This window comes from Pithys albifrons, chromosome 15 (assembly GCF_047495875.1).
Source record: "Pithys albifrons albifrons isolate INPA30051 chromosome 15, PitAlb_v1, whole genome shotgun sequence".
NCBI classification, from domain to species: domain Eukaryota; kingdom Metazoa; phylum Chordata; class Aves; order Passeriformes; family Thamnophilidae; genus Pithys; species Pithys albifrons.
This window is the reverse complement of record NC_092472.1, coordinates 3,669,833-3,682,635: the sequence shown is the minus strand read 5'-3', so window position 1 is coordinate 3,682,635 and position 12,803 is coordinate 3,669,833. Positions and strand designations below refer to the sequence as shown.

Sequence of the window (12,803 nt, the reverse complement as noted above, 5' to 3'; positions counted from 1 at the left end):
GTGTAAGTGTTCATAAAGTATCTCTGGACCTCTTGGTGCCAAACCTTCCAGGTAAAACGAGCAGTATTTCAAGACTGCTCAGCCAGGTAATGGACTGTCACAAGTGAGAGGGTTTGTATCTGCACTCAGCACCCTGCAGGTTGTCAGTCAGACCTTGGCTGGAGCTGGAGAGCTCCCACCTTTGGACAGTCTGGTTGTCTTTGGGGGAAGCCTTACGCTCGCCCTCAGTGGTTAAACACTGTTAAAGGAACCTTTATTTGTTTTCATAATAGATTTGTCTTTTTATTTCTCGCTGTAGATTTGGCCTGGCACCTGGGCACCTCACATTGGAAACATGCATCTCAAGTACGTCAACTGATTTAAGGGGGTCTGTCCTTTTTAGCCTGGTTTGGGAATTTTTATGACCTTGAAGAACCCTGGGTTTTTTTTTCCTGTGCCTAACTAAGTGATTTTCTGTAGGCTGTAACAATGAAAACTTGATTGCCCGTTGTATAAGAACAAATTAACTTACCTATACAACCTGATTCTGTTCTTCAGTTAGTTTAGCCACTTTAAACTTAAAAATCAGACAAAACTAGTGCTTTTGGCTAAACACTACTGAATGCTCCCTGTATGCAGCAGAGAACTAGCTGGTGACATGATTTCAACCTCTTAGAGAGGTAAATATACCTGTGTGATTGTTTACAGACTTAAAAGGAAAAGCTGAGTAAATTTCATGTCATACAGTTGGCTCTACTTCATGTAGCCTGTATTAATGTGAAATATTACCTGAATACTCAATAAAAGGCAAACAGCATTTATAGGTTGTGTGTGAGAATTTTGGAAAGGGCTCTATGTTGTTGTCCTCACTGGCTGCTCCCGTGCCTGGTGACACATCCCTGGGTCACATTGTGAGCACCTGGGTGCAGTTGGGATTTGGGAGGTGTCTGCAGAGCCCTTCCCCCTGCCAGTTGTGAGCCTTTTTGTGTGAACCTGCTACTGTGTTACCTTTTTGTCCTTCTGGGTTAGTTCTGCTGCATCCAGCACTCTTTTTGCAGGTGGGTTGCCCGAGAGATGAGTTTTTCTCTGGGCTGCAAGTAAGGGCTGACAACAGTGGTGGGTAAATACAGGTTTCCTTCACCACCTGCCCAGAAGCAGATCTTGGGAACTAAGTGCTTCCCACTGGAGGAAAACGTAATAGATTCAATTCTAAGCTTCTTTTAACACTTTAAATCTGGTAAGAGCTCTCAGGTCCTTTCCATGAGGAAGAAGAGGATTTTTATGCTCTGCTTAAGATGCACATGAATTCCTGACCCAGTTCTCCACTTTCTGCACTCAGACTGTGCTTATTTCTGCTTTTGCTCCAAGGCAATGCAGTCACTACACAGAATGTTGGGTCCATTCCTTAAGCAGTGCAAATAGTGTCCAATCTGAAGGACCACTCTCAGTGGTCTCAGACCAGGTAGAGGCTTCACCTTCCTCCACCTTATGCAGACAAATCCCAACATGCAGCAGCAGAATTTCCCCAGGAAAAGCATAAGAAAGTACTTAGAAACCAAAGTGCACAAGCAGGGCTGTGTGCCACAGGCAAATCAACCTCAGAAGCACTACTGGATGATATATTCTGATATTTTTCTTGGTATTTGAGGAAGAATGCAAAAAAAGAGCCCTGCTGCTGCCCCATGGATAGTGCAGACACCAAAGGAGAAACACACAGAATCAGTCACAGAAGGGTTTGGGTTCGAAGGGACCTTAAAGATCACCCAGTCCAATCCACTGCAGTGGTATTACAAACAAGGGATGTTGTGGTGCAGCAGTGTGTGCTCTCAGGGTGACGTGCAGGAGAGGGGTGGCATGCCCACTTTGGTGGGCTCCCTTGCTCAAGCAAAGCACTGCCATGTCCTCCTGCCCCATTCAGGGGAGCCACTGTCTCCCCAACTCGGAGGGTCACAGCTCCACGGTGACACAGTCTACTCCATCACACCAGGGGGCAAGGCCCAGCATGGGGATATCTCTGGACTTGACTGCCCCAGCCCTGCCTCATATGTAGGCAGCTCTTCCCTGCACAGGTCCCTTGCTGGAACCTCCCTGTGCAGCTCTGTCCTTGGGGACATGGGCACCAGGAACAGGCAGGCCCAGGGGACAGTGGCAGCCTGAGCTGAAGTGGAAAAGGGAACCCCAAAGCTTTGTAGGAAGATCCTGCTCCAAGGTCAGGCCATCACTGCCCTGTGGTGCAGGGGGACACAGGCAGACCCTGGGGCTTGAGCAGCTGGGCAGTGGGTTGGTGACAGGTGCCACTGGGCTGGTGGGTGCAGCGCTGGTCCCTCAGGGCTGGCTGGCTCAGGGGGAGGCACGGGGGCTACTGTGAGACTGCTCCCACCTGAGTTCAGCAGCCCCTGGTGGCAGAGCTCTCCTCAGGCCTCCCCCTGTCCCCTTCCAACCCCCCACCAAAGCCCCTGGGTCAGCTGTTGAGCAGGTTCTTTTCCTTGCTGTGTGTCCTTGGGGAAGTGTGTGCCTCATCCATGAGCTGGGTGTGTTTGGGTTGAGCCTGTGGCACTGGGTCCATCGTGTGCCTTCGACTAAGCTGCTCTGGGGTGGAGGAGCCTGGCCTGGTGCTGTGCGGCCATGGCAGGCGTGGGCTGTGTAACATGTTTGTGGTGTCAGGCAGGAGCTCTGGGCTCACTTGGCACCTTGGGCAGCAGCTCCAGGCTCCCTGGCATCTCAGGCAGGAACAACTACGGGCTCACTGGCACCCTGCTGCCAGAGCCTGGCAGGGAACTGGTGCTCTGCTGAAGGGGTGGCTGGGCAGGGACAGCAGGGCAACAGAGGTGGCACATGGGCTGATGTGACCTTGGGCGCTGCTGGCAGGCAGTTGGGGCATGGGGGGGACACAGTGTGTGCCCCAGGTGGGCACTGCACACCTGGCAGGCTGGAGGAGGAGGTGTCCCATCAAACCCAGCGGGTGGCTGGATGAGCTGATAATGGGAGGGTCCCCAGGCTGCCCCCATGGGACACCTAGCCCTGGCTGCTCAGCCCTGTGCAGGGCGCCCCAGGGAGCTGCTGCTGCCTGGCTGTGGGGCTCAGGCCAAGCCGTGTGCCCCAGGGCTGGCCCTGCCCTCCAGGCAGCACTGGGGTGGCCACTGTTGTGTTGGAGCCCCTGTCTGAGCCCTGCAGAGCTCCAGGAGGCTTAAGGGGAGGAACAATGTGGGGAAGAGCTGCTAGGCAGGACACGTGTCACAGGAAGCACCGTGGTGGCTCCAGAGCCAGGTGTGTCCCCGAGCCATGGCCTAGCCCTGGATCCCACCCCCTGCTCTGGGCACAGCTCAGGGAGGGGGGTGGCAGTGCCAGCAGTGCCTGACAGCCCCTGCTTTTGGCAGGTACCCGCATCATCTGCGACCGCAAGTTCCTGCTGGAGTGCAAGAATTCACCCGCGGCCAGGACCCCTCCCTGCTGCCTGCCCCAGACCCCCGGTGTCACATCCCTGGCCCAGTCCAGCCTCGCCAAGCTGGAGGAGCTCAAGGAGCGGAATGAGAGTGAAGAGGCCATGCCAGGTGAGCAGCCCAGGCACACGGTCCCCACCATGGACCACCTCCCTGGCCACGGGGGCAAGGGGAGAGCCTGGCCGAGGCCCAGTTCCAGCTCTTGACCCCTTTGCCCTACTCGTGTGTCCCAAGGCAGCCCTGTCCTAACTCTTGCCCTGTGTCCCTCCATGCCCTTTGCAGATCAAGACCAGTTTGAGATGGACATCTGAGTTTCCAGCTCCCTGTCTCCAGGCCATGGCTGGGCCTGTTCCTGGGCCTCGTGGAGGTGCTGGCACTGTGACCAGCTGGCTGCAGCCCTCTCTGATGCTGGGGATGGACGTGTGACACCTCAGGCTCTAGCACAAGTGGCTGGTGCAATTGCCTAGGAGCTCATGCTTGATCAATAAACACCGTGAAACCCCTGTGCTGATGCTGTGTGTGTCTGTCGGGGCTCAGCAGGGTCCTCACACTCCTGGGGAGGGAGCTGAGCAGCACCAGGGGGTACAGAGGGTGACACTGCAGGCAGGGAGCGGTGAAGGCCTGGAGCTCTGTGCCCAGCTGTGGTGGGGGCAGTGGGTGAGTGTGAGTGTAAGCTGGGGGAGAACAGTATAGTCAACACCTAACTGTGGGCACATGTTTGTCCCTGGACCTGCCTGTCCGTGAGGCCACCCAGGTCTCTTGGGTCCCAAACTCAGGTCTGAGGTGTGCCAGGAAGGCAGGAGCCCACGTGGGAGCAGGGGCTGGGGCAGCAGCACAAACCCTGTCCATGCCCAGCTGCTGGGGACTGCTGGCACGTTGGCCTCCACAGCCAGCCTGGACCCCTCCTGCAGCAGAGCTGGGCCTGGGGCTGCTGTAGGGCCCCCACTGCCAAATGTGAGGCCAGAAGGGCCAGGCTTTGCCAGCCAGTGCAGCAGGGACATGCAGCGCTGCCTGCTGCAACCAGGTGCTGATTTCCCTTCACATCCTGTTGGCTGGGAGCAACGCAGCCATGGCCTTAGCCAGCAATCCTGTATCCCACTGCCTCCAAGACCCAGAACCCACCAGTGCCAGAACCCTCGGGCAGACCGTGGCCAGGGGCAGGTTGGTGCTGTTTATTAAACATAATGAATCGCCACTAAAATGTCGCAATGATTAAAATCCTCGTTTCCTGCATGAGGATTGGGAGGCAGACGGGATGCCCAGGCTCCCTCCGGCAGCGGGGGCGCTGCTCCTGCCGGCGGCGCTGGGCAGGGGCTGCCCCGCTCACAGTCCGCAGCCTGCTCCGGTGTCAGGGCTCCTCCTGGCCCGGCTCGGCCTTGGTCTCGGTCCCGGGCTCGGGTTCGGTCCCAGGCTCGGCTTTGCCGTCCGTCGCTGGGTCGGGCAGGTTCCGTGTCTCGGCGATGAGGCGTTTGACGCCCACCATCCACTGGCTCACCTCGTTCACGTGGTCCACCATGAGCGAGCGGTGGATCTCGTCAGCCGCGTCCCAGCGCTGCTGCTGGAGCTCTGCCGGGACAAAGACCCTGTCACGGGGCGCACGGTCCCCTTGGTCGAGGGCACCCCTGGCCCAGCTGCGACCCCCTCACTCCATACCTTGCACCAGGAGGCTCATCCTCTTCCTCACCGGTGCCGACAGCTTCCCCTGAGCCCACGCGTCCTCCAGCACTGTCAGCCGCCGCCCGATGTCATTGCACACTTGTTTCTGGAAGCAGAGGGGAGCTGGGAGCGGCGGGACCCGCCCCGCCCCAGCGCAGGGCGGTACCCGGGATAGGGGTGGCTCTGCCCGCAGCCCCCGGCCCGGCCGGGCGCGGCCTCACCTGCACCGAGGGCCGGCAGGAGTCCAGGGCCGCCCGCAGCGGGGCCAGCACGGTGTCGGCGGCCACGCTGCACTCCCGCTCCTCCTGCGGGCACGGCCGCGCCTCCAACCGGGGGACAGCCCCCACCGGGCCCGGCGGGGGCGGCCCCAGCGCCCGGGGCGGCGGCGCGGCGGGGTCTGCGGGGGCAGCGCCCGGGCCCGGGGGGGCACCTGCGGGCAGAGGCGGCGGCGGGGCCCGTCAGCCCGAGAGCCCGGCCCGAGCACGGGCGGCTCCGAGCCCGACACGGGCAGCTGCGGGAGGATCCCGAGCACGGGGGGCTGGGGGCCCGAACACGGGGGGCTCCAGACCCGGCCCCGAGCACGGGGGGCTGCGGGCGGTGCTGACCTGTGGGTGCCCCCGCGGGCGGGGGCGCGGCCCGGCGGGTGAGCGGGGTCCGGCGGGAGCCCCCGGCCTGCGCCTGCAGCCCGTACGAGAACTGCGGGGGGTCGTTCCAGCCGCGCTCCCGGTTCCCTGCGGCGGCGAAGAGCGCGGTGAGACCCGGGGGATGACACCGGGGGGGACCCTCACCCACCCTCCGCCCGAGACGGCCCCTCCCGGCGCTCCCCCCGGCCCGCTCCGGCCCCGCACACGGACCCCCCCCGGCCCCGCCGCTGCCCCCGCGCCGGAAGTCCCCGCGCCCCCTCACCGGGTCTCACGTAGGACTCGGCCATCCCGCCACGTCACGGCCCGGCCCGGCCCCTTCCGCCCGCCGGCACGGGATGGGAGGGGCCGGGCCGGGCGCGTCCCCGCCCCGCGGGGCCGGGAGGGGCCGGGAGCGGGGCTGGGGCAGGGACTGGGGCCAGGGTACCCTCGGCGGCTCCTGCTCCTGGTCCTGCTCCTGCCCCGGCCCCGGCCCCGGCCCGGCCCGCTACGGGCTGTGCAGGAGGGCCCGGCGGAGGCGGAAAACCTCCAGGAAGGAGAAGAGGCCGCGCTTGCGGGCCCCGGAGCCCGCCCCGCCGCCGCCGCCGCCGCCCGCCTTGGCCGCCCCGTCCCCCGCCGGCCCCGCCCGGCCCCGCGCTCGGCCCGCCCCGCTCTTCGCCTGCGCCCCCGGGGCGGCCGCCACGAGGCACTTCTGGTACTGCACCTGCGGGGACAGCTCGGTCGGGCAGCGCGGGGGGAGGCCCCGGCGCCGCCCCCAGCCCGCCGTGCCCGGCGCTCACCATGCAGGCGGCCTGCACCGCCTCCGAGATGGTGCCCGCGTCCGGCTCGCACCAGAAGGCCGCGCACTGGAAGCGTCGCCCCGTGTCCACGATGAGCGCGAAGGTGTGCGCGTCCCGGCCCACCCCCAGGAAGGTCACGTACCGCACCTGGCACTCCCAGATGTTGTTCGCCGCCTCCTCGGGTTCCTGCGGGCACCCCCTGCCCGTCCATCCCTGGCCGCCCCCCCGGGCCCGCCGTGCCGGGCAGAGCCGTGCCCGCCCTCCCCCGAGCCCCCCGACCTGCGCCGGCTGAACCCGCATGGCCGTGTCGGACACGTAGATGAGGGAGGGAGTCCAGCTCTCCCGCCCGGGGCTCCTCGTCAGCTTCTCAATGGCTTCGTTCAACACGTCCATCCCTGCGGAGAGGGACAGCCCGTCCCCATCCCACCCGCCCCGGCCCAAGGAGGGGCTCCCGGGGCATCCCGCAGCTGCGGGGAGGGAGCAGCGGCGCTTACCCATGGCCCTGGGCACGGGCAGGCTGCCGATGTACAGCGCCTCGTAGGTCTGCATCGACTGCCTCACCGCCTCCAGGATATCCACTGCCAGCACGGGAGAGGTGGCGGTACCCCTGTGTCCCCTGCTGTGTCCCCCATCCCCAAGGGCCCCGAGCTCTGGCTGCTGCACACCCACTGCCCGGGGTGGGCTGTGGCAGGGGCAGCACCGGCAGCGCTGGGGGACGGTACCTTGCAGGGGCAGGTCCTCGGCGGGGATGGGCTCCAGCGTGGCAGCGCGGGGCAGGCGGCTGCTCGCTACGGCTCGCTCAGCCACGATCTGCAAGAGACAGGGGTCCCGGTGCCTCCCCTCGCCCTCGAGACCCCTGGGCCGCGCTCAGACCTGCCAGAGCCCCTGGATATCCCACCTTGGAGCACATCTCGTGCAGGGCCTTGGCGATGCCCTTGGCGGGCACGTTGCAGTGGAAGACGTGACACTTGAGGACGCAGGTGTCCTTGTCACTGGCCACGAAGGCGAAGTCTCTGCAAGGCCACGAGCAAGCCAGTGAGACCCTGACAGAGCCCCTTCCCCACACTGCCCCGCAGCCCTGTGCCCCCTTACCTGTCCCTGCAGCCACGGTGGAAGTCAGGGAGGGAGGAGAGGGGACAGGTCACTGCTGAGGTGCCTTCCCCCGAGTGGGCAGAGCCACCCCCAGCCCCCAGCTCTGCCCTGGCCCCGGCACCTGCCGTTGTTGCAGCCAACGCCCCAGACACGGATGTTGAGGATGGGCTGGCGGTGGATGAGGCTGCGGTCCAGTGGGTCCACCAGGCTCATGGTGTCCTTCTTCAGGATCATCACCAGGTCCTGACCCTGCAGAGGGGCAGCTGCTCCCTCAGCCCGGCAGACAGCCTGGGCTTCCCCAGAACCCAGCCCACATGTAGGGACACCCCTATTCCCCCAGCCTGCTCAGCCCCAAGCATGGAGACAGCTCTGATTCCCACCCCTGCCCTTCCCAGGTACCATTCCCATGTATGGGGATCCACCAGGCACTCCTGTCCCCAGGGAACAACCCTGTCAGACCTACCTGCCCCACATCTGGAACCATCACAATGATACCCTGTGTGGAGAGCTGACTCTGCCACTGGCACTTGTCCCTGCTACCCCCTCAGCATGGTCCAGCCTCGGCAGCAGCAGCTCTGGAGTGGGACCCTGCCTGGCAGCCCCATCCCAGGCTCTCACCTCACCCCGGTTCTCTGCCGAGCCCTGGCCCTTGCTGTTGGAGAGCTGCTGGATGCAGTTGTTGACGGCAATGCTGCTCTTCCCAGGTGCCAGGTCCTCCTCGGGGATCTCCACCCAGCCCAGCGAGCGCACAGCAAAGCACTGAGCAGAGACATGTGGGGCTCCAGCGCCCGCTGGCACAGCCACCTCCATCCTGCACCCCTCGCTGTGCCAGCGGGGTCACCCCTGCTCTGGCTCCCACCCAGCCCCGTCCCTGCCAGCTGCCACCCGCCTTTCTCCTGCCAGCCCCAGCCCACGATGCAGCAGTGGAGCCGGCGGGATGCGGTACCTTGGAGCCGGGCTCTGCGCTGTGCTGGACGTCATCTCCGTGCCAGGACAGCGAGGGCCTGCAGAGGGACGGGGCAGTGAGGGGCAGCTCCCTCTGCATGGTCCCTGGGGCACCCAGGGAAGCACCAGGATGCCCTGGCACCACCATACTCCCATGCCACCAGCTGGGAAGCATCCCATGGTCCTGCTGGTTCCATCAGGGGTGGCTGCTCTGGGAGGGCACTGAGGCCCAACATCCAGAGCTGGTGAAGGATCAATGGTACCCACAAACAAGCCAGCAAAGCTCAAGGGTAGCCCTACCTCCGGGTCAGTGAGGCCATGGGGCTGGGAATGGGCCTGTCCTTTGCCAAGTGCTTCGCTGTGGGTGCCTGGCATTCCTGGGAGACAAGAGGAAAGGGGTGAGGGCTGCAAGAGAGGCTGACAGGGGGCCTGTGGATATCCCGTGCAGCCAGGATGAGGCCAAAACCCACATGGGGCTTGCTGGAGCCTTTCAAGGCACTTAGCTCTGGCCAGGAATGAACTGAGCAGGACTTTGGGTTGACAGAGACAGGTCTGCTCCAAGGGGAGCAATGCCAAGAGGGCCCTTGAGCAGAGTGCTGCCAAGGGAGGGATCCAACACCAGCCCCCACACCCCCTACCCACATCCCCTACCCTTCCCTGGAGTGTCTCATCTCCATTAGCCTCTGGGTGCCCCCCTGGGCTGGTGGTGCGTGCAGGGTGCTGCCACTGCGTCGTGCCAGTCGGGACATGCCAGTAGTAGGTGCCCAGAGAGTCACAGATTTTCCTCCAGCCTGGGGGGAGGTCGGGGTCTGTCTCCAGGCTCTGGTCACTCCAGAGGTTGTCTGGGCAGAAAGAGGGAGTGTGTGAGGCAGGAGGAGGAGGGGAAGGCACCCCAGCTGCACAATGCTTTGCCCAGCAGCGAAAGGGTCCCGCGGTGGCCTCTGGGTGCGTGGCTGGGCTCATGGCCCGGGAAAGGAGCGTGGCAAAGGAATGTGGCACGGCGCCAGCGAGGTTATGGCAGTGGCAGACCCCGGCGCTGGAACCCGGGGGCAGCGGGACCCCGGCGGGGCACAGCGGGCAGGGACAGCCTGGGCCTGCCGGGCCGGGCACCCTGCCGGGCGTCCGGGCAGCGCCCGCGGCCGCCAGCTCAGCACTGCCCTGCCCTGGGCCGGGAAAGGGCCGGGTCAGACCTCGGGGGCCGGGCGGGTGTTGTGCCCCGGGGATGCGGCCGCCTCCCCCCATCGCTGCGCGGGGACAGACACGGACACGGGGCGGTGGCGCAGCACGGCCGGGGCGAGCCCAGACCCGCGGGGGCGGCGCGCTCCGACCGGCCGCGGGGTTCTGGGGGATGGGGGTGCCGGGGATGGGAGGGTGCGGGTGCCCCGGGGGTGGGGGACACGGGGGTGGAGGTGCCCGGGAGGTGAGGGGGGGGGGGGGTTCCGCGACCTTGGCGGGGCCGGGCCGGGAGGGCCCCGATCAGCACCGCGGACAGCGCCGGGCGCGGCCGCCGCTCCCACCCGCGGGGTCCGGCCCCGGCCCCGCAACTCGGCCCCTCAACTCAGCCCCGGCCGCGCAACCGGCATCCATCCCGCAGCCCGGTCCCGCAACTCATCCCCGCGCCCCGGCGCTAGTGCTCGTGCCCCTGCCCTGCCCTGCCCGCGCCCGCCGCGCTGACCGTCGCAGTTGACCAGGACGATGGCCAGCATGTAGTCCTTGCCCAGCATGGCCTCGCCGCCCCCGGCGCGGCTCCCCCGCCGCCTGCCCAGGCCCGCACCCGCGGCGGCTGCGGCGGCAGAGGAGGGACCGGGGCGGGACCGGGGCGGGGATGGAGAGAGCCGGGGGGGCGCGGGGGGATCGCCCGGGAGAGCTGGGAAAGGCGAGGGGGGATCCGCGACTTTTCGGGTGTGTCGGGGCAGCAAATGAGACCCTGGGGAGGGAAGGGGCTTTGGGAGCTGGGAAGGAGGTTTCCGCGTGCGGCAGCGGAGCCAGGTCAACCCCTTGTGCCCTCAGATTCATCCCCTTTCCCTCCACCCACTTTAGGGTTCCTCCATTCCCCTTCCTGTCTCCACATATCACCGTCATTCCTCTCCACCCACATTTCTTCTCTTCCATGCATGCCCAGGTCTGCTGATTCCCCTCCACTTGTGTCCAGCCTCCATCAGTCAGTACTGAAGGCACCCAAATGTTCATGCTGGTCACCTTCCCCTTCTCACCAGGTGCCAAGAGCTTTGCATGTCCCGTTTGAGACTTTTTTCCATACTACCCTGAGCAGAAAATCCTGACTAATGTCTCATACCCAGGGGCAAAAGCTCTGGAGACATTTCTTGTACACCTCTATTACCCCACGGAGCCCTCACGTGCAGCCAGGGGCAAAGTTCTTCCAAGCCACAGGTGCCTGATGAAATATTCCAAGATGGATTACTCTGTGTGGCTTGTCCAGCCAGTCCGTGGCCTCAACCTTTCCTTCTTCAGAGCCAGAGGTTTGTAGTCCTGCATACATCCTGTGTCCTCGAGCCTCTCAGGTTGTCTCAACTGCCCTGACCCTTTCCATGCACATTCATCCATAGAGTTTGCAGGTTTTGGAAGTGTAAGATGAATTTTCCATGCTTGTTCCCTCTCTTCCACTGGGGCACTGCCTCTTTGCTTGGCCTCGTTCATGCACTCCAGGGGCTAACCCGTCCCTGATTTTGTGAGACATCCTCCTCTCCCACAGGCATTTTAAACCTTGCTCACATCCACTGGCCTGGCAACAGCACCAGCTCTGTAATCCGGCTTTGTGGCTGCCCACAGTAACATCTGTCTCTTATGCTGGCAGCTGGTTTTTTGGCTACAGGATTTTCCTTCTGCATCTGTCCAGATTTAGTCAGATTTCTAAGACCCCGTTCAAGCACTGTGTCCTTGGGACATTATTTGCCCAACCCACCCCACCCCAACATGACAGGAGCAAGGGAGGCTCATGGCTCCCTGCGTTCAGACGTGTCTGAGGGGTCACATGGCTTACCTTGACCCCTGCTTTGCCCAGACCAGTGAACCAAGTGATGATTCCTTTTTTTAATTTTCCCTGTTTTCCATGAGTCATCTCACCCCTACCAGGAACAGGCTTATGGTGACTTGTAAATGCTGTGATTTCCTCTGATGAACATCTCCTTGTCCTTAGTTTAACACACACTTCACTTCTAAAAACTACACTCGACTGAGCAGACCCAACACAAACTGTTCCCACTGCTCTTTCTGCTCATCCAAGCCCACCAAGGTGATTTACTTTACACAACTTCCTCCTGCAAATGTCATGAATCTTCAGGACAATGATGGCCCACAGTGATATGAGACTTACAGCGAGGGAGGAGAATGTGGAGATGGTGCAAAGCAGAGCCCAGGGATTGTATGAAACGTCATATGGGATGTTAAGGGGAACAGACATAGGAAGGGGAAAGGGAGGGCCAAGAGGAGGGACGAGCATGGGCAAATGGAGGAGAGAGAAAAGGGTTTAGTGGTGTGTGGGCAGTGGTAGATATTCTTGCCTGCCTTGGCAGCTTGTTCCAGCTCTGCAGTCTCTCCTAGACCCTCATTAAATCACATTTCTTCTGTGCAGCCATGCTCCCTGCTCAGAGCTGTCTGGGAGAGAGTGAGGAAGCTTTTTATTGGTTCACAAGATGATCAGGAAAGTGTAAGGACAAGAATAAGGAAAGCTTATACTCCTCATGGAAAGACATGAGGCATCTTGTAATTCTGCAACTCTCATAATTTTTTGGTGTTGGCCCTGAAGAGCGAGAGATCTGGATTTGGTTGGCTTGATTTGTGCTTGAAACAGAAATACAGTGGCAGGTGTTATTTTTGGTGCTGGGCTAGAGACCAGAACTCTTCTTCTGCCCTGGATAATGAAATGCTGGAGAAGGGGCATAAGGTTTCTCCTTGGCTTGAGTTTTACCTTCCTAGAGCAATAGTTAGCGAGATCTCTTCCCAACAGAAGGGGGATCTTTCCTCAAGAAGAGAAAAAACAACTGGGTTGACTTCCTTGGTGCAGTCAGGGGCTGCTGCCTGGGTTCTCAGAGCTGTACATTGCAGAGGAAAGGACTCCTAAACAGGCTTATCACACCTCATGGAAACCCTCCATGGCTGGAGTCAGATTCAGATCTCAGCAGAACCAGCTCGGTTGTACTTAAACACAACAAAATAGATAACTTGACTCCTATCCAGATTTTCTGTGTATGGAATACTTTCAGGGGAAAACCTCATAAGGTTTCTCTCTGCATGGTTCCTGAAGCAAAGGA

At 62.1% G+C, this 12,803-nt stretch overlaps 3 protein-coding genes across 16 annotated transcripts in view; 1 reads left to right on the top strand and 2 right to left on the bottom strand.

Annotated features, from left to right (window-relative positions):
• ANKHD1 (ankyrin repeat and KH domain containing 1) overlaps positions 1 to 3,789 on the top strand; it is a 120,023-nt gene extending 116,234 nt beyond the window's left edge. For 12 of the 14 annotated variants that reach the window (XM_071570496.1, XM_071570495.1, XM_071570491.1 and 9 more), the window contains 3 exons: positions 299 to 345; positions 3,357 to 3,530; positions 3,702 to 3,789. In XM_071570496.1, the coding sequence (XP_071426597.1) occupies positions 299 to 345; positions 3,357 to 3,510 (201 nt within the window). In that variant the 3' untranslated portion in view covers positions 3,511 to 3,530; positions 3,702 to 3,789. The other 2 variants (XM_071570498.1, XM_071570497.1) reach the window with 1 other exon arrangement.
• A 781-nt stretch (positions 3,790 to 4,570) lies between these two features.
• SRA1 (steroid receptor RNA activator 1) lies at positions 4,571 to 6,108 on the bottom strand. Its single transcript, XM_071570417.1, has 5 exons — positions 5,982 to 6,108; positions 5,681 to 5,806; positions 5,297 to 5,505; positions 5,073 to 5,181; positions 4,571 to 4,985 (listed from the first exon to the last, which is right to left on the bottom strand). The coding sequence occupies exons 1-5, from the start codon at positions 6,004 to 6,006 to the stop codon at positions 4,768 to 4,770; spliced, it is 687 nt and encodes a 228-aa protein (XP_071426518.1). The 5' UTR covers positions 6,007 to 6,108; the 3' UTR covers positions 4,571 to 4,767.
• Positions 6,109 to 6,200: 92 nt separating this feature from the next.
• APBB3 (amyloid beta precursor protein binding family B member 3) lies at positions 6,201 to 10,336 on the bottom strand. Its single transcript, XM_071570418.1, is given in 13 exon segments — positions 6,201 to 6,419; positions 6,496 to 6,697; positions 6,699 to 6,756; positions 6,759 to 6,890; positions 6,990 to 7,073; positions 7,218 to 7,305; positions 7,394 to 7,506; positions 7,701 to 7,836; positions 8,206 to 8,346; positions 8,534 to 8,591; positions 8,833 to 8,909; positions 9,184 to 9,374; positions 10,208 to 10,336. Coding segments are annotated over 13 exon segments (1,545 nt in total). The 5' UTR covers positions 10,257 to 10,336; the 3' UTR covers positions 6,201 to 6,203.
• Between the last annotated feature and the right edge of the window lie 2,467 nt (positions 10,337 to 12,803).

Excerpts from the sequence above, each read along its gene's own strand:
- SRA1 (XM_071570417.1), bottom strand. The coding sequence starts at position 6,006 with ATGGCCGAGTCCTACGTGAGACCCG. Across the intron at positions 5,506-5,680 it reads GCCCGCGGGGGCACCCACAG|GTGCCCCCCCGGGCCCGGGC; the intron begins GTCAGCACCGCC and ends CTCTGCCCGCAG. Across the intron at positions 5,182-5,296 it reads CCTGCCGGCCCTCGGTGCAG|AAACAAGTGTGCAATGACAT; the intron begins GTGAGGCCGCGC and ends CTCTGCTTCCAG.